Raw genomic sequence first — 20,347 nt, 5'->3', positions numbered from 1 at the left:
CTGTGGCGAGGCACCACTGATGCTCCTGAGAGGCCTGACCCCTCTCCTGTCCCCATGGCCAGCGGGATGGACAGTCTCAGGATGACAACTAGGACCAGCTGGCTAGGTGTTCCTCCAGATCCTCAGCAGCTTCAAAACCCTGGACACCAAGAGGTTCCTGAATCCAAAATGCCTCTTGAAGGCTCATGTTTTCCACGCTTGGTCCAAAGTTGTTGGTACTATTTTGGGAAATTGTGGAGAGCAGCAAGCAGAACTTGGCTTGAGGAAGCAGATCACTTGGTGGGTGTGGGTCCCTGGTCACCTCTCTTCACGCTTCCTGGGCTGGCTTTGAGGTAGACACCCATAAGGTCACATGCTTCTGCCACCATGTCTGTGTAAGCACACGGAACCGACCACAGGGTAAACTCTCTAGAACACCTCTAGCTAACACCTTCCTTTTTAAGGGGTTTCAGCTAACCATTTTGTCAGTGATACAGAAGTAACTTCAGAGAGATAAAAGTGGTACTCAGGAGTCTTGAGTATATGGTTTATTGACAACAGTACAATGGGCCCCAGGAGACTGTCCTTCTGAGCTCATCAACGTGGGACTGTCCCTAAGATTAGAGAAACATGGTATCTTAGAACAATATGTGCTGTTGCACATGGCTCCCAGGAAGCCCCTTGAATAAACCCTTGGCAAGGCCCACACGGCATGTTTATGGCAAAGCTCAGTGTGCATGGTACGGTGCAGAGGCCAGTGGAAGCACAGGACACTGGAAGATGAAACCTGGTGGCTACAGAGACATAGTCGAGCCAGAAACACAGCTCGCTTTATACAATGTGGCCTGGCTTCCCTACAGTATGGCCAGGGCCGTCCCCTTGGCCCTGAGAATACAGCAGATGTACCCAGGACTCCCATGCTGAACCCTACCACGGGGAGAAGGGGTACTGCATGCAGGACCCAAAAGGGCAGGGGCAGACAGATCACGGTGACCAACAGGGGCATGGGCTTTCCCAAGCCCTCCAGGTGCCTGTGCCTCTCCCATCATGAGTCCCAAGATGCCCAAAGGTAGGCTGCACGTACGTTGCTTCCACACCCTTTACAACACACCATGTCCTATGCTGGTTTCTGACTAAAACCCTGAAAGCCTGCCTGTGCCCTCCCACCTCTTCCTCCTACGGGCTTAGCTGGGAGGCAGCCCGACTGCTTTAGCTTTTGTATCCATGCAAGACACTGGCATCTGTAACTCAGCTCTTTTCCAGCCCACTTAATTTTAAGAATAGACATTAATAATACTTTAACCCCTCTCTACTGGCAGTGGAGGATGGGCTCCTTTGCTCTGGCAGCTGCTCACCTCGAGCAGCTCCAACACCTCTAAAACTCCAGGCTGGAGGGACTGGTAATGCTGTGCACCCCCTCCATGCCTTACCAAAGGGTAACTGAGGCCAGAAAGGTACAGTGACTTGTTCAGCTCATGCAATGAGATGGCAGCAAAGCTGAGACTTAAGAAGTGGGAACATTCTGGCTAGGGGATCCTCTTGGGATGAGAGCCTGGAGAAGGAGTGGCCAAGAAGTCTTGTAGGCTAGATACTGGCAGCTCCAGTCACGACAGAAGAGTCCTTCTCTGTGTCTATGAACTAGCACAAGGCCAGCCCTACACAGCACGCAATGTGCTCTCCCTTGGCCACTAGGTAAGGATGGAGCAGTGCCTAATGCTGGTCCTGGACTACTACCTGGCAGGGGCTTGGCTATCACCACTGCAGATGGACTGAGGGGATGGGGAGGCACTCAGAGAAGCCTGGGAATGGGGCTTCCCTTTATACCTAGGCCTTGATATCTGGTACAACCTTGTATGTATGAATCAGACCATCAAGGGACATCTATGGGGCCTGAATTCCACTCTTACCAGCAATGAACAGAATAAGATTAGCAAAAAAGGGAGAAAACCAAAGTCAGTATCTCCTTCTATCAAGGTCATTGCCATGGGAAGGCTGGACCAACAACCACACCCCTGTGCTGAGAGAGGGCACCAGGCCTTCAAGATGAGCAATACACAGTCATTATGGTGGCCAATTATCTGAGCATTTAGGATGACTCCTATTAGACTCTGACCATGGACTCAATTACATGCTCTCAACTCCTCCATCCCTGCTGCGGGAATGGGTGAATGCCAAGCATATAGGTGGTGTGCCCAACCAAAGCTGCTCCCCCCGCCCCACCCCCGCACTGTTGGATAGTGGATTTGCCTCAGGGGCAAAAGCATGTGTGCCCTTGCTTCTCTTGAGACAGGGCTTAGGTGTGCCGAGCAAAGCTCTGGCAGCCTTGCTGAGGCTCTGTTCTCTACAGGTGGACTATTGTTCTCTCTGCGGGGACCTCACAGCCAAGTTCTTCCCAACATTGCCCTTCCTGAGCCTTTGCTAAGCCACCTATTATCCTCTGGATATACTGGTGTCTGCATAGAGCAGCCTTGACTCACACTGGGCCCTCCTTGGTCCTTCTACTCTGGGTGTCCCTCCCTCTGCCTGGCTTTCTTTTCTGATTTGATACATCCCAGCTCTTTAAGTACCCAGGCATCATTGCTGAGTCTCCCATCCACTGTTCAAGGGATGTGGAGGTCTTTCTTTCATGCTGCTAAGGTAGAGGACAGAGTCCAGCAGAGGACACCAGCCACAGGAGACAGGTGGCGACCATGGTGGCAAGCAGCCTCCCCAAGGAGGTGGACCGGTGGGCTTGCCAAAGTTCATTAACTATGCACTGTCCTCAACGATTCAATGTGACTACAAATATACCAAGAGATTCTGAAACTTCTAGTTTCCAGCTGGACCCCAAGGGTAGGCAAGGAGGCCACTGTCACCCCAGATGCCCACAGTCACAGCCTCTGCTGATCACTTCAAGGAAGTTCTGAGGTGCCCAGAAACACAAAGGGACCTTCCCAGAAAGCATGCCAGCCCAAAGCATGCCTTCCCACAACAAAGGCTGCTTCTTTGAGAACGGAACACGTCTGCCTATCAGGATCCACGGTGGGCCCAGCAGCTCTCATCTATGCCAAAGCTGTTTAAGGCACTTCAATGGCTTATTAACACAACCTAGAAAAGTTTGTTTCCATCCTGATTTAGGGAAACAAAATCAGTAATACTGCAAATGTCTCCATGAATACATAAAAAAGTAAAATACTTAAGTTTTCAGGAACAAAATAAACGCTAAGCTTAGCTTAAATTACATGACCTTGTGGGTCAGCTTGGCACTGATAAAACCTGAATACTGATTCTGGATTAGACCTTTCCTTGCAATAAATCTAAGCACACAAATAAAACACACATACGTCTGACATCACCTCCCTCGGATACTCAAGGAAAGAGAGGTCTAGAAGACCCTAGTGGCCTTAGTACTCAGTTAAGAGTGGCAGTGGGCCAGTCCTCTGGGGCTCCTCCCAGCAAGGCCAACATCTCCATTTTGGGAAGCCAGCAGCCAAGCAGGACTGCGAGCCTGTCTCTCAGTACAGACCAAAGCCTCCCGGCCACGGGTACAGTGAGAAGTCACAAACCTGGGCCAGACACCTGGCTACAGATCTTACCCCAGGACGGGCCTAAAAGGTCTGTGGGAGGGCCTGCTAAGACCTGACCTGTGTTTTTGGTTAGGCTGCCAACAGGTGCCTGTGGTTTCTGTCCTCAGTCCTGTATTGCAGAGACCACCTCAGCCTCTTTGGTGAGGTCATTTCCTATGCTTCCTTCTGAGATCCACTTGCTGCCGACTGCAGTTCTGCGGTTCTGAGGACAGACTGTGGCAGGCAGCATGAAGGGCTGGGTGCTAAGGGAATGCTGTGAGGGTGCGCACCCCTGCCCACTCTACCTGTCGGATCTAAGGTCTCTGAAGGGGAGGATCACAAGGGCAAAGGGAGAGTCAGGATGGGGCCTGGGGCCTGGACCACTTAGCTTCTCTGTGAGGTATTGGTCTCAAGTTCTGAGAGGCCAGTGGGCAAGTCCTGACTTCCTACATCTGCTTGGGCATCCCCTGTTCCCTGGGCTCCACCCTCCAGCAGCTCTTGGGGGTCCCTAAGGAAGACTACCATGACTGTAATGTTGTCATGGGAGCCCCGGTCACGGGCCACAGCCACTAGCTCCTCAGCCACACGCAGCCCGCTGCCCTTCTGTCTGATCAAGTGGCTGTGGACAAGACCCGAGACTTCCTGGTGGGGGACAACATCGAAGAAGCCATCGCAGGCAAGCAACAGGTAGTCTTCTGAGCCTGTTAGTTTTCGGGATGCTGCGTCTGCCTCGCCAGACACATAGGGCTTCTGGAAGACGTCCCCTGGGAACAGACAGACAGAGAGCCTTGTTTTCTACTGCCCATCCTTCCTATCTCCATTCTCAAGGGCATCATGTAGGTGCAGAGCCCAGCTGGCTCTTGAGGGGTCACTTGCCTAGTGCTTCCCACCCTGCTGGGAGCAGACATCCTCCCCCAGATCTACGGGAGCAGCTCGCACTCCAGGAATGGCTGCCGCCTCCAGCGTGTCCAGAGATAAATAGCGACAGCAGCATAAAGATAGGCTGTGAGGAAGGAGCCAACAAGGACGCTTCAGGAGAGCAAGAGGGGCAGATGCCAAACTCCAAGGACAGTATGGAGATGGAGCTGTTGGAAGATGTAGTCTCTGAGTTGGGTCCCAGCAGTGGTGGCATACAGAGGAAAATGGATCTTGACCATTGTTTTTGGAGTAAGAAAAGACTCATTAGCATGAATGGGCTGAAATAAGAACATCATCTATGGACTATTTAACCCTGCGAGGGGTTTCCTACTGCATTTTAGGGGGACTTAGAGAGAGTCCCTGATTTTCTATGTTTCCACTCAATTATTGTTATTTGAGACAAGATCTCTAGTCCAGGCAGGCTTCAAATACCCTATGTAGCCCAGGATAACCTTGCAGTTCTGATTCTCTTCCATCTATCTCCTGAAGGCTGGGAAGGACCACGGCTGTGTATCAGCTTGCCTGGTTTAAGGATCGGCAGAAGTGGGAACTGAGCCCAGGACTCTGCATGCCAGGCAGCCACTTTACTGACTGATCTACACTCTTCTTGCTTAGTACTTTCTGGACTTTATAGTGTGTGACAGTATTCACAGTCAACAGAAACTGCAGCCTGAACCCGAGGCTTTCCTGGGTAGAGGACCTGGTCCAGCCCTCTCAGCGCTGAGGAGGCAGCAGAAAACTACAGTTTACCTCAGCTGGGATCCTGGAGACAGCTGCTGATGCTCCCCTAGACTGCGCTGAGCTGGGGTCCACTAGCTTGGGTGGATCACATTCTGAACACAGTATTTTTAGTTTATCATGGTTTATCTGGGGGCAGCTCCATTGGACATCTGGGAGGCCTACATGCTGTGGGTACTTCAGGAAACACTATGCTGCCCTAAGTCACTGAGCAGGCCTGTGGTTCCCCACCCTGTGGCAGTCCTTGCGTATCTATCCCCTTACCAATGGCTCTAGACACTGCCAGGGTCCCGTTGACTCTCCAGCAGTCCATAAAAGAAACAAAGCCACCCAGTGCTTCAATACGTTCTTTCTCATCCTGCAAGAGACAGCATAAAGTAGGGTCAGGGTGTGTGTGTGGGGGCTTTTATTTATAACCACTATATAAATAAAACTTCAGTCAGTCCAAAGCACTTGAACCAAGTCAAGAGGCTTAGTTAGATATCTAAATTAGACATCATTAAAAGCAGGCTAATCTGTAACTAACCTCACTATCCTTTAGTTGTGGGAATGGTCGGTTAATCAAGGAATGGGGCTGCATGAAAGGGTCAGCCATGTAAGCCATGATGCATCTCTGAGCAGGGTTTGGGCCAGGAAGGTGCTCTTGGGGTGGGAGGACGGTGTCAGCTCAGACTCCTCAACTTTAGCCTGAGGCACCTATGTCTACCCCAAAAACTGCAGGGTGAAGCACGTGCTGTCTACAGACGGCCATGTGGTGGGACCCACAATGGGGCCAGGCCACGAGAGGCAGCCCTAGGTCATCCCTCTCCCTGCTACTCCTAGGCACCGTCTTTGTCTGCTAGAAGCTCATGGTACTCCAGCCCTGACTGCAAGGAGATCTGCAGAGACTTGGTCTAGCCACAAATATCTTGAAACTCTCTTTGGTTCCGTCACTCCCCTCTGGGGGAGGCCTCCCAGATGTAGTTTGTCTCCTGGAGGCTGGTGTAAGGAGCTGAGTGCATGCCTTGTGTCCTGTGGGTGAGGGAGGTCACTTACATCCCTACTTTACTAGTTTTATAAAACTGAGCTCACACTTTCCTCGGGACACAGCCACCCCGAGGCTTCTCAGTTGCAGAACCCTCCTTTCTGAAGCTCCAAGTCCTGAGATATTTGACTGGGCTGAACTGGGCACCAGGGCCAAGGATCCCCACAATGATAGGGAATTTGGAAATCCCTAGCCAAGGCCTCTGTGCTGACAGGTCCATCCAGTCTGCAGCAGCGATAGCACTAGGATTTAGAATAATGTGTGCTGGTGGGCCTTGCAGAGCTTGCCCCGTGACCTTGGTCCTCCCGGTCCTTCTCCCCTTTCCTGGACCCCGCCTCAGTCTGTACTGACACAGCGTTGCTCTATGCGCATGCTTGTTCCGGGTGCAAGCCAGTCATCCTTGCCTGTTTCCTCTGACACCCTCTCCTTGGCTCCTTCTGCTTTCCCCGCCCCACCTCCTAAGACAGTCTCTCTGTAGCCAAAGCCCGATGGCTCAGCAGCTGCTGTCATCAGACACAGTACTCCTTTCCTTGGCATCAGAGCTGCGCTCAGCAAGGTCTCAGTATCCTCAGTCCTTAGCATCCCTGTGGACCCCAAGGCCCTTTCCATATCTCCCCAAAGCCTGGACTCCTCCCTCCTGAGGCCACCCATCTGTAATTGCCAACCTCACAGCCCCACTCTTTTGAGACCAGACCTCAGCTTGCCCTCTAGTGGCCTGGACATGAAGGTTGTGAAACTAGGTTTTTCCCACTCTAGTTTCAGTAGCTGCAGGTTAGTGCTGAACAGCCTGCTCTCTCATCACTGCCATGTGACTTGCCTGTCTTCATGACCCAGCCCGTGTCTCTAGTGCTTTGTCCACAGTCCCTGACTTGGGTCTTACACCCTCACTGCTGTGCTCTGCTTCTCCACCACACACAGTGTTTGGGCAGAGGGCACTGGGTCCCGATTCATCATCTTGCTGCCTCAGGAAAGCATCCTACGAAGCAGACACTAAATGTCAGCTGACCTAAACTGAATCCAGGGGTGGTGGGGGCTCTGTTTAAACAACTGCAGGATAAGGGACCATCATGAGTCCCCACAGAACCCTCAAAGTCACTCGTGGTGGTTGCTGGGCCTTCTCTGAAGCTCTCCAGGCCGTCAGTGTTCCCGCTGTGGCTTTTCTGGCAGTGGCAGGGAATCACAGGCAAGAGCTGGCAGGATGGGGAAGGAGGTGGGATCTGATCTCAGCTCCGGCAGGCTCCAGGTCAGCAAACCCCTGACCCACAGGTGTGCTCCTGTGTGGGCACTAATTCCATATTCATCCCATACCATCAAGGGACCCTGCCTGACAGACAAGCCCCAAGGCTCAGAAGCTAGGACCAAACAGGCTCAGGACTGAGTGGAAAAAGGGCATACTGGACACAACTTGCAGGGTGTTGGCAGTGGGAAACAATATCCTGGGCAAAGGCTGGCACTCATCCAGACTGGGCTGTATTTTACCTGCCCAGGGGAGGAGGGCCTGCCGGGAGCAGATGCCAGTCTCTTGTGGTTGTGGTGAAAACAGAGTGGCAGAGGCTACCACTTTAGTGATGGGCTCTGGGTAAGGGACTGAACCTTTCTGAACCTTTGTTCTCTCTTCCCTGCCATATCCCTGCCTGCTGCTACCTGTCCTTACACGACAAAAGAGGAATGTGTGGGGAACATGTCCAAGTCCCCAGGCAGGAGCTGACCTCCCTAACATGGCTGTAGTGCCCACAGTCAGTACAAAAAAACAAAACAAAACAAAACCAAAAAACAAAAACAGGCAAAGGACAGACAGTGCATGTGGGAAAAAATGCTATAATGTTGAACTTCTGAAAAGATGTTCAAGAGCTGGAGAGATGGTTTAGTGGTGAAAAGCACTGGCTACTTTTGCAGAGAACCTGAGTTCGGTTCCCAGCACCCACATGGTGCCTCATAACTGCCTGTAACTCCAGTTCTGGGACATCTGAAACCCTCCCTGGTCTTTGCAGATACTAGGCAAAAATGTGGATCACACTGTAGGCAAACACTCATGCACATAAATAAAAATAATAAAATCTTAATGACAAGAAAAGAGGTTCAAATTTAAGTAAGCCTGGGTGTAGTGGCTCACACCTGCAGTCCTAGCAGAAGGACTGTCAAGTCTGAGCTCAGGTTGGCCTACACAGCAGGTTCCAGGCCAGGCAGAGCTACAGAATCTACCTAAAAACAAACAAAAACTCACACTGAAAGAGAAAATGAAGAGAAAATGAGGAATTCTTGCCTTCAGCTGGTATTGCATAACAATTTCCTTGCAGCTGAAATAGACCCTTTTGGAGGGAGAGATGCTCACTGGACTTTTAAGGGTTGGGAAACCCAGAACGTTGTACAGGACGCTGCATGGATGAAGCCTTTATGAGCCTGGGGTAGGTTTTCCATGGTGCAGCTTCAAGCTACCTATAAGTAATCCTGATAAATGCCTGGTTCCCCCAGGAGACTTGGGAGAAGTGACTTGGCTCTGCCACTGATGCTCTGTCTGGAGAGAACAGGCATGTGTGTCCTTCTCTCCATGAAATGTCACGAAACAGACGGGCAGGTGCCATGGACTGGTGAGACTGTAGGCAGTGGACTCTCAGCAGCAGCAGGGCTTGGCTCAGGCTGGTCCAGGCTGAGGACAAACGCTGGGTAAATCTCCAACTGTAGTGTGTCTACAATGACTTAGCGTCTTTCCTCCTGGAAACCTGCTGTGCAGATACCTGAGCCTGGACCATGTGAGCACACAGTTATCACTGCTGCCCCATTTCAGAGTGGAAAGAAGAGAATCCCGGTGGATGTCTGTGACGTGGGGACTGCCTGTTAGTGAATGGAAGGACATGCTGTGTCTGTAAGAAAGTGTGGAGCTTTATGTGCTGATGAGGGAGGTCCCAGCTGCACAATGAAGTGGAACGAGACAGGAGGAGCATAGGGAAAGGAGGGCTGGGGAGGTGGTGGACAGCATTCCTTGACTCTGAACATTCCCTTTCTGGACGTACAGAGCAGTCCACACATTTTTGAGGTCAGAATCTGAGCACTTGCAACTCCTATGTTCAAGGTGAAGACCTCAAGACTCAAGGGGCTGCGTCACTTTAGAATTCTGGGATTCGAGGGAGGACTCTACCTTCCTGAGGTCTTCCAGACTCTGGGCAGTGTGGCTGCCCTGGTCACTCTCAGCCAGGGCCATCGGCTCTTTGGCTGTTACTGTTGCAGGATTCAGTCCAGGCCCCGCAGGCCCAACAGACCCCACTTCTAGGTTTGCCTGTTAGGGCAGAAGGCCTGGTTCTTGTCTAAAACTCTGAGCTCTCAGGAAGGGCTCACATGGGACCCCCTGACCAGTTTCACCAGGCAAAGGAACCCTTTTGCAGGGGCACCGGGAGTCTTCTGGACCCTTTGCTACTTCCTAGTTTACACCAACAACACCGAGCTGGAACCTCCTAGAATTCCACTTCCCTGTGAGGTTCCAGACTTGGGTCCCCTCCTGGGGTCCAGCACAATAGGGGCTCGAGAATGTCTTAAGATTGGACGAAGGGTGCCCCTTACCTGTCGCTCGGGTTTGTGTGGCTCCATCAGCTTCACTACCTGGCCCTGCTGTACCAGGATGACCTGGGAGTCTCCGAGCCAGGCAACGTGCAGGGTTGCTCCTGTGATGAGTGCACACACACCTGTGGTACCACTCTGTAGTCGCTGCAGGGAGAGAGGAGAGCCATGGAGGGTTGCGGACTGAGGAGAAAGGTAACCTCTCACGAAGGGCCCCCATGGCTACTCATGGACCATGTCGTTTTCATGCCGTATGAAGAGAACATGTCCTACAGGAAACCCTTCACACCCAACACTGGGACTGATGAGACGGTCTACAGTGGTGGGAAGCAGACTACGATACTGGGAAGGCATGGAAGGGCAGGAGTGGGGCAGGGACCACAGGGAGCAGGAAGAAGATCTAGGCATGACCAGTATTGAGGCAGGGCTTTATGATTGTAAGTCAAACTTTTCCAACTGCATACTGTAGACAAATACAGCATATGCTTGAATCGTATCTCAGCAAATTTGTACAAAAACCTAAAAGGGGCTGCGGATGTAGAAGAGTGGCAGACCACTTGTGCTGGCCACGTGAGCACATAGGTTTGGTCCCCAGAGCGAGGAGGAAGCGAGGGAAGGAAACACCGGCTTAAGAAACTTCTTTCTCTATTCGGAGGGGTAACCCTAATCTCCGTGGCCTGCTTTACCTGCTGGATGTGATGGGGGCCACGAGGCTCCCCTAGAGTTGTAGATGCTGCCTGGCTTTCTGCAGAGAAGAGGAACGCAGTTCAATTGTATTTCACTAAAGCCTTTCGGTCAGCATATGATGAAAGAGAACCTCTCTCCAGGGCTCTGGTATTCCAGGGAGGTCCGGGGTCTTCCAGTACGGTTTCCCTGCTCATTATCAGCCAGTGGCCATCCAGTCTTTGCCTGTGTTGCAGGATTCTGTGCTGGCCTGAGCACAGGCCCCGCAGGCCCATTTCGGGGTTGGTTTAAGTGTCTAAGCATTGGTACCTCAGTGTTTAAAATGGCTGCAGTATTAGACCCTGCCCTCACTGCTGCTGGGAGGGCCCGGTGAGGTCTGCTTTAGGGCACAGAGGAGAGGCCCATTGTCTGTTTTCATAAACAAGGGCCTCATCCCTACACATAGCTGTCACTCCAGGAAGAGAAGTTCCAGTGGCTATTAGCGGCCTGTTGAGACCTGGCTGAACAAGGGGCACTGGGGCAGTTTGTTAATCATGATACACACATACACACACACACACAGACACACACACACACACATATTTTATGAATTGACATCTGGGGCCTTACTGATCCTGATGAGACCACCATTCCCAGAGCTGTCGAACTTTTAGGGACACACCCCTGCTCTGTTAGTGTTACCTTTCACAGGCACGCCAGACAGTCTGGAGCCCATGACCCCAAAGCCACCTCCTTCACCCACAGGGCCCAAGTTCTGACACGAGTTGGGGGCTGTTCTTACAGCTCAGACTAGCATGGGTTATAACTGAGATTGCTGGGATTTGGATGCCTGGGAAACCAGGCTTGCCTCTCTGCCTTGTGACTCCTGCTCACCAAAGCTGTGAGTGGTTGATTCTTTTCAGTACTTGCCTGGTGTAGGAGGTCATTCTGTCTATGTGTCACTTTCATTGGTTAATAAAGAACTGCTTTCAGCCTATGGCAGGGAAGAACAGAACTAGGCAGAGAAAGCTAGGCTATATGCTGGGAGGAAGAAGGGCAGAGTCAGGAAGAGACACCATGGAGCTGCCAGAGACAGACATGCCAGATCTTTCCACGTGGCGATATATAGATTAATAGAAATGGGTTAAATTAATATAAGAATTAGTCAACTAGAAGTTAGAGTTAATGGGCCAAGCAGTGTTTTAATAAATACAATTTCTGTGTGATTATTTCGGGGCTAAGCTAGCCAGGTGGCTGGATGAACAAGCAGGCCCTCCTCCAATACTTGTCTGCCATTCTACCATCCTCAGCCACAGAAAACAGCCCACATCTAAGTCAGGCAGCCCTTTGCTGGGTTGGTGGGCCATGTGTGGCCCAGGAATACTGTGGTCTGTAAGCCCCAAGGCTTTATGTACTATAACTTAATTTCCATCATGAGATATTAAGAGGGTAAAAGCATCGCTGTAGTATTGGAAAGATGACTTTGCTGGTGTGAGACTAGGAGGGGACTGGGACTGGAAAAGGCCATGAGTGGATAGAGTAGAGCTCCTCATAGTTAGGTCCTGGTGGCTTTGGGAGACAGATAGAGACACATGCATATTTGTGTGTATACACACACACACACACACACACACACAGTCTCTCTCTTCCCCTATTTCTTGTTCTGAGCTACCATGACATACTAGTTGCAAGGCCATTATCAAGCTCACTTGCCTTGCACGTCCTGAACTGAGTCAAAAGAAACCCATCTTTATAAAGCGTGTCCGACCTCAATTACTTTGTTGGTGACGGTGAAGAACAAAACTAGTACAGGAGACAAGCTCTGTGTTGCTTCCATTTAAATGAGAACTGAGCCCCAGGCCTGAAGGAATGAAATAGCATGCTCGCCAGCAGTGCTTGGTGAGACCCTACCTTCCTGAACCACCAACCACTTTCGTTTTCCTTCCTCCATGGAGACCAGAACTCTGATGCTAACAGCTGCCGTTCTCCAAACAGCACTCACCTCTCGCTTGGCTTTCCAGAGAAACATCTCATCAGTGCGCCGGAAGGCTTCCTTGAGGGCCGCTGCCGGGTCTGTGAGCAGTGCCGGCAGCTGTGACACATTGGCGTGCACGTGGACAGAGGCATACCTTGCAGCATCCACTCCTCCATGGCCATCAAACACAGCGAAGTAGGCGCGGTCCACAGAGTCCTGGTGGGAGTACAGCGGGAGTCAGACCCTGGCCAGCTGCTCTCATCTGGGGAGGGCTGTTCTCCAGGCAGCAACTAGGAGAGCGCTATGGTTGCAGTTGGTCTATACAATTCTTCCGTGGAAACCCAATTCCCACAGTATGCAAGGGCGATCTTTGGGAGGCAGCTGGGATCAATTCATTTAGGGATGAATGGGCTGTCAAGGAGTAGTTTCCCTCCTTGGGAAACTTGTTCTATCCTGCTATGTGAGGGCCTGCACTGCTTTGGTGTTCTGAGGAGCCCCCATCAGACTGAAGGCCCTCTTCAGATGCAGCCCCTTGACATGAGGCCTCTCATTCTCCAGAGCAGTAAGAAATAGCCTCAGGCAATAAAACACTCAAGACAGGTAGGGTCCAGAAGAGCTGGCAGGGCCCTGTCCATCAGCCAAGTCACACTGCTCAAGTCCCACAAACAAGGAGGCTTGGGAAAGGTCAGCCTCAGTCTCGCCAGCTCTTCCCAGCTACCGCAGACATGCTGCTCAAAGGTGAGAGGCATCAGGAAGCATCTGCGGTTGGAGACACAGCAATTCAAGTCTGAACCTAGCACCTGGCCTCTTGATATACAAACACAGACCAACCGTTGGCTTTGTTTAGTCTTTGGTTGTGGAAAGCAATGTGCCTGGAAGCTTGGTGCCGTGAACGAGCTTCCCAGGCTCCACGGGGTGGCACGGACTGAGCCCCAAGACAGCAGCTCCTCATAATCTCCCCGGGCATGACCTTGGCTGGTGGCTCTCTCAGCACTCACGGCTCCTACCGTCTGTATGGGCCCTGTACCCCCGTGACACAGTGCCCGTTCCCCAACTCTGCAGGTCAGCACTCACAGCCAAGCCGAAGAGGTGGTTGAAAGTAGGAAGGGACACATGCCGATCCTCCATCTTGCGCCGTGTGTTCCGGATGGCATGGATAGAGACCAGCCACTGCCGCTGAGGAGCCTCGGCAGGCAACGGCACCTGCTTCTGCCACTGGCTACATACTTCCCAAAGACAGTTAAAGAAGCTTCGGGCCAGGCCTTTGGCATCTAGCACTGACGGGCATAATGGAGAAATTGTTAACCAAAAAGTAAAAACAGGCAATTGAGGCTTAACTGCTCTCCTGTATCCTTCCCTGATACATTCCCAGGTTTTAAATAGCTCCTCTCAACATCCTATATGGGCCCCACCTCACCAACCAGGGCATGCTCAGGATACTAACCTATAAACTATGCAAGACAGCCTGTGTTAGGTGGGAAAAAAAGGTCTAGTAACTGCCCAATAATTGGGAATACTTTAGGTCCAAGGACAGAGGCATAAGTGAATTCTGCCTGTTCCAATGAAAAATTAAGATTCCCACAACTCAACATACAACTACCCTCTAGGCCAATAACTTTCCTCTTGGGCATGAGTCCCAGAAAAAATGAGGGCTGTTCTCACGAAAACAGTGCATGAATCATACTAGCTTCATCTGTACTAGACTAATTCTGTAATCTGTCCAGATTTCCTCCAACCTACAAATGCCTTGACAGCCAGACCCCGGGAGAGGGTTTAGCAGCAGAACCAATGAAGGATAAGTGGCCCAGCTAGCTCAGTCCCCGGGGTATCACACCAAATAGAAGATGCTACTCCCAAATGTTAAGCTTTTTTTGAAATGACATCATTAAACGGAGAAAACCAGTCACTGCTAGGAGTTAGGGACTGGGTTTAGCAGGGGAGGCGTGTTAGCGTGGGTTTAGCAGGGGAGGCGTGTCAGCGTGGGTTTAGCAGGGGAGGCGTGTCAGCGTGGGTTTAGCAGGGGAGGTGTATTAGTGTGGCCTGTAGAGAGATCCTTGCGATAGGAAACTGTCTTTTGTCTGACCATGTTCAGATCCTGTATGTGACACACTCTTACAGCTTTGTATGATGTTCCTGGGAGGAAACTGGGTCATGTACAGTTGGGATGGATATGTCTGCATTATTCCCATAATTAACTGCACGTGTACCTATGATTATTTTCAAAACAAAGGATGGAACAGAACAGAAAAACCTCCCCCACCTCCCAAACCCAAAGCAAGCAAGCAAGCAAGCAAGCAAGCAAGCAAGCAGCCCAGTTAAGGCTGGGGATGCAGCCTGGTGACAGAGTCTCTGCTTAGCACATCTGAGGCTTGAGCTAGATCTCCAGCACCACAAAGAAACAACATGGCAGCATAGAAGTGGATATAATGTTTACAAGAATGTGAAACTGTTTATGATAGGATTTTAAATTGAGAAAATGATAGAAAATTACATATATAGTTATTCGCAAGTACATGAAAAAAAGTCACTTAGTTCCAGGGAAAAAAAAGGCAGAAATGATCTCTGTATAATCAAGACATAGGCAGTAGGATCCCAGGAGCTAATTTGTGGGCTTCCCAATTCCCATATGTATGATGTTTTAATACTTTTCTAATTCCCCATGTGGCCTTGAACTCTAATGTTTCTTCAACCAGTGAGGATCAAGCCACTCCCCAGTGTCAGACCTGGTAGGCTGCTGCTACAGAGCTGAATTCAGATTTTAAAAGAAGAAAGTCCCACAAGCCTAGCTTCTAAGATGAGACCAGTGAGGATCAAGGTCAAAGGGGACTCTAAGGGCTGAGCTCTCAGGCCTCACTTCATCAACGCATAAAGCCCTCTTGCCAGTCTGGGTGCATGTGGCAGAGCCACCGTCTAAGAGGGTAGCTAAAGGTCAGTTACAGAAAACCACAGAGTTCAAACATCAAAGCCCATGCCAGAGGGACAAGGAGAATTGGGAGAAGTGTTCTTAGTCGGAAGTATGGCTATGGAAGAAAAGGGAAGGAGTGGAAGGAAGCCAGAGGGAGCCACAGGAGAAAAGCGATGAGCAGGGAGAAGGATAAAGCCAGCCAGAATCCCCCATCAAGGTGGGGGCAGGAAATCAGTCTACTGCAGCATCATGTGCAGGACAGTGTACCACTCAAGCACTTAGCAACAGCCGTGGGGGTGGCAGACGGAGGAGCTGGAGAACTGACTTTCCTAGGCCCCGCCTAGGGACCACAGCTCTGAATGTGACCAGTGCTAACTCCCGATGCACTTATGTGCACCTTTATCCAGCCAGTTTCCAACCACGTCACTCCCGCGGTCTTTCATCCTCTCTTCTGTAGAAAGCTGGACTCCTAAAACTGCCTCGGGTGATGTGGTCTCCCTGCTTCTGGTATTTAGGAAGCCTTGGGCATGCCAGGGCCTCTAGGCCTGAGCTGCCTCCTTTTTAGTCTTGGGTTATATGGCTATTTCCAGCAATAGGTTTGGACTTGAATTTTGCTCAAGCAATTAAAGGGCAATTAAAAAACAAGGCCTATAGTAATGCCCAGCGTCAGGCTCTTGGAGCCCCAGCCTGACTTCTGGCCAAGGGCTATAGCTCTGAGCCTCAGCGACTACCTGGGAGGTCTGTCTTCACAACAATCCCAGGGAAGCTGCTGGCAGGTGGGCACAGAGATGCTGTAGTCACATGTTTGCCTGCGGCAGTAAGCCTCACACAATGTGCTGATACAGCTGACACAGACGGGCAAGAACAACTTGGAGACTACAGACTTGCCTCAAGTGCTCAACGCCACAAGCCAAGGCCTGCCAGAGGCTCTGGGACTGACATGGAGGGTGCGGCGGGCTCCACCCTTCTCCACATGCCCTGGTGGAAGGCCTGGCTTCTCAGCTGCAATTTTCCTTCCTACCAGCAGGTGATGCTGTCTCCCGTCTGGAGGAGTAAGGAGGGGGTGTTTGTTTTGTGGGGCCTGGTGGCAAATGCCACTAGGCTGGAAGCCTGCTGGCTTTACAGAGAACAATGGCCGCTGTCATTGTGAATATCTCTCCCAAGCAGAGGGGCAAGGCCTTGCTGGGAGGAGAGGCTGGCAGGGAATTGTGGAGGGGGATGGAAATAGGGGTGGGGAGGGTGGCTGGTAGGCACAGTGCTAGAGGCTGCAACTGGTTTTCTTTTCCTGCTAAGGCTGACCTCAAAGAAGGCAGCAAGGGAAGAGAAGCTGCTTCCTACTGTCTGGAAAGCATGACTCCCCAGCCTGTGTGGGGCATTCCTGCAGCAGCCATTTCCTTCCTGGCACTTGTGGTCTCACAACAACCACTGTCTTGCTACAAGACTAGGAAAGAGAGACACACAGAGGAAGAGTACTCTTAGAAGCAAATTCTCTGCCAAGAGGCTGGAGGCCTCTGGGCACTCATTCGCAGTCCCTGGGCCTCTCTGGTTGTGGTGTACCAGCCTTGGGGTCCCTGGGCCCCTCTGGTTGTGGTGTACCAGCCTGGAGATCCCTGGGCCCCTCTGGTTGTGGTGTACCAGCCTTGGGGTCCCTGGGCCCCTCTGGATGTGGTGTACCAGCCTGGAGGTCCCTGGACCCCTCTGGATGTGGTGTACCAGCCTTGGGGTCCCTGGGCCCCTCTGGTTGTGGTGTACCAGCCTTGGGGTCCCTTGGGCGCCTCTGGATGTGGTGTACCAGCCCGGAGGTCCCTGGACCCCTTTGGATGTGGTGTACCAGCCTTGGGGTCCCTGGGCCCCTCTGGTTGTGGTGTACCAGCCTTGGGGTCCCTGGGCCCCTCTGGATGTGGTGTACCAGCCCGGAGGTCCCTGGACCCCTCTGGATGTGGTGTACCAGCCCGGAGGTCCCTGGACCCCTCTGGATGTGGTGTACCAGCCTGGAGGTCCCTGGACCCCTCTGGATGTGGTGTACCAGCCTTGGGGTCCCTGGGCCCCTCTGGTTGTGGTGTACCAGCCTTGGGGTCCCTGGACCCCTCTGGATGTGGTGTACCAGCCAGATCAGTCTCTCTGGCTGATTCTGCCCTGGGTGCTGGTCAGTCCACACTGCAGGTTTTCTACTGACATGTCATGTCTTCTTTGTACTTTGTCCTTGCTGTCTTGATAGCACCCTGGGCACTGACCTTTAGTGTCAACCTGAGTCTGTCACTTGCTAAGCAGTCTCAGAGCCATATGAGAGGAACTCACAGGTCACAAGGGCTCTCTCTTCTTCCTCTTCTTCCTCCTCCTCTTGTTCAGGCAACTTCTTGAATTCAGAAAGGTCTATCTGTAGTAGCTGGGAAATTGCCTTGTGGGTCACAGCTGCAGCAAATGGCGGGGGAGCGTTCCTAGGGAGAAGACATAAGAGGAAGACTGGAGTAGCTCCCAGCTGAAGTCTAGGCCTGGCACCCTCCCCCCACCTTGGAGATGGAGAGATGGCTCATATCCCCCCCCCCCCCCCGGGTGTCATAACAAGCAGGGAATCCCTGTATCCAAAGACCTGCAATGGATGTTTACACAACACCAGAGGTTCGCTATCGGATAGGATCTGCTGGAAAGGTATCCTTGGGGCATGCCAACCTCAGTGGCCAGGAATCTGCCCTGATTCTCAAGATGTTGATCCTTGGGACCAGGACATGTTATGAGTTAAAGTGTATTCCCCAACTCATATGCTGAAGGCTGAACATCTATTGCCTCAGATGGGCTTATTCTTCTAAGTAGGTTCAATGAAGACAGCACTAGCAAAGATGAGATTATGGTAGGGAGGGAGACTGGCTTCTTTGTGAAAAGGGTGAACACAGACACAGATACACCATGAGGAGAGAATCCTGTAGCTAGAGGATAGGGATGTAGGTGAACCCATACGTCCACGATTACTGCAGATCACAGGAAGGCTCAGCCGAGTTGACACTTCCACCTCCTTTTGGCCTCCATCCTGTGAGCCGATGACTGATGACAATTATGCTGTCTGATCTGCACGCTCTGGGCTGATAGCCCCAGGGACCTGCTCCTGGGAGGAGGGGTCCCAGGTGATGCTTTATGGCGGATGACCCATGCGGACCCAAGAGAAGGCTCTCTGAGCTGCTGGGGTGTGGAGAAGGGAGCTAGGGGTGGGTCAGGCTGCGGCCACAGAGAACCCTGGTCTGTTCTGAGGAGAGACATGATAGTGTCAGACAGAGTGCTTAGACCTCTGAGCCTCTAGAGGATTGGCTGAATGACGGCTGCTGGTGACAACAGTCTAGAGAGGCCAAGGCCTCAGGGCTGGGCAGGGAGCCTCTGTGTAGAGACAGCACAACAGTATTGGGAGCTGATTAAGAGTGGGTCAGAGGAAAGAGCAGAGGATCAAAGTATCTGATGTGAGCAGTCAGGCTGAGGAAGGGGAGCCCCACCAATGAGCCCAGCTGGGACAGGGAGTCAGCTTCTGTTTCCACAGGTTCTGCAGAGTTCAAGAGACCTAGGGAGCTGTGAGAACGTGGTTGGGCAGGAGATAGAGCCCAGGAGGAATGAGGCTGGGAGGCCCAGCTCCAGAAGAGTTGGTGGAGTGAGGAGTGGTAAAATAAGGGTCCTCCTCGGGACCACGGAAGAAAGGTCTGGAGGAATGTAGACCGTCCGGAGTCACAGAAGGACGAAGAGCACAGGAGGGTGGAAAGGAATGTCATCTCGTGCCGATAGCAGTTGGGAGAGAGGAAATGTCAGTTTCCTGTTGGGGCCTTGGGCAGGCAGCAGCGCAAATGGGACAAAGGACCAAAGATGAGAGGTGCCTGGGAGAGAGACAAGTCTGCTGTAGCTGGGGCAGTGGACAGTGGGCTGAGATCACAAGTCTCTCTCCATGGCTGCTCTGCTCTCCCCAGGGCTTTGGGGATCCTGTTTAAAACAGAGGCCCCGAGACTCTGGCAGAGGGGCCACACTTCCTGGGGCATCAAAAGCGTCTAAGATGCACCTCAACCTCAGAACTCGCTTCCATGTCTGGTGGGGGATCCCTGAAGCTAGGCTATGTACTCTAGCACAGTGTGCCTATTCCAAAGGGCATCTGCCCGAGTCTTCACGCCTGACAGTCTGGCTTTTAAAACTTCTTTAAATTAAAAAAAAAAAATGAGGTAGGGTTTTACTTTGTAGCTCAGGCTGGCTTATAGCCCACGCTGGCTTCAAACTGGGGATCCTCCTTGCTTCAGCTGGGATTATAGTTGTAAACACTATGCCTGGCTTTTATGTGTGTGTGCATGGGTGTGTAAATATGCGTGAGCACACACATGTTCCTGTGGAGGCCAGAGGAGGCCAGCAGATGTCTGGCTCTATCACTCCCCATTGGATTCCCTTGAGACAGGGTCTCTCACTGACCCTAAAAGTCACTGAGCTCCTGGGATCTTCCTGTCTCTGCCCTAATCCTGGGATTACAGGTACATGCAGACACTTCCAGCTTCATGTAGTTACTGGGGATCTGAATGTAGGTTCCCATGCTTGCATAACACTCTGACCCACTGAACCATCCATCTCCTTAGCAGCTTTACTGCCTTTGTTGTTGTTTAAACACAGTATCTCGTGTAGTCCAGGTTGGCCTCAAGGCTGACCAAGGCTGACCTTGAACTCCTAATTCTCCTACCTCTGCCTCTTCAGGTAGAGAGTCAATGACCTTCTGAGAGCCTGGCTGATGAGTCCTATCCTAAGGCGACTGGCCATCTACTGATGGCCTTTAGCTTTAGAGAACTGGGGACTGAACTGGGGACTCCTGCAGGCTAGGCAAAAGTCTGTCATAGCTTTTTTTTTTTTTACTTTTTGAGCCAAGGTCTCACCCAGACCCTTCAATTATGCCCTGTGTTCTAGGCAGGCCTCCTGAGCTGGCAATCCTCCTGAATTGACCTCTTGAGTAGCTGAGAGTTCAGCGGTAAAGCACTTGCCTAGCTTGCTGAAACCCTGGGTCGAGTTTCCACCCCACTCCTGCCATATTCCCTGCCCCTAAA

The 20,347-nt window shown here is 51.8% G+C and overlaps 1 protein-coding gene across 1 annotated transcript in view; it reads right to left on the bottom strand.

Moving 5' to 3' along the window:
* Positions 1-519: 519 nt before the first annotated feature.
* The window catches only part of Ppm1f (protein phosphatase, Mg2+/Mn2+ dependent 1F), a 31,660-nt gene continuing 11,832 nt past the window's right edge, over positions 520-20,347 (bottom strand). The window contains exons 3-8 of the mRNA XM_041678187.1: positions 17,598-17,737; positions 13,469-13,671; positions 12,422-12,610; positions 9,760-9,903; positions 5,445-5,538; positions 520-4,288 (exon numbers count right to left, since the gene is read on the bottom strand). Coding sequence (XP_041534121.1) covers positions 3,909-4,288; positions 5,445-5,538; positions 9,760-9,903; positions 12,422-12,610; positions 13,469-13,671; positions 17,598-17,737 — 1,150 coding nt within the window. The 3' untranslated portion in view covers positions 520-3,908. The remainder of the gene's footprint in view (positions 4,289-5,444; positions 5,539-9,759; positions 9,904-12,421; positions 12,611-13,468; positions 13,672-17,597; positions 17,738-20,347) is intronic.

Source organism: Microtus oregoni, unplaced genomic scaffold (assembly GCF_018167655.1).
Source record: "Microtus oregoni isolate MIOR12 unplaced genomic scaffold, Mior012 000029F_ref0000214, whole genome shotgun sequence".
NCBI lineage: Eukaryota > Metazoa > Chordata > Mammalia > Rodentia > Cricetidae > Microtus > Microtus oregoni.
Note: the sequence above shows the minus strand (reverse complement) of the source record. Positions and strands in the feature narration are given on the sequence as shown.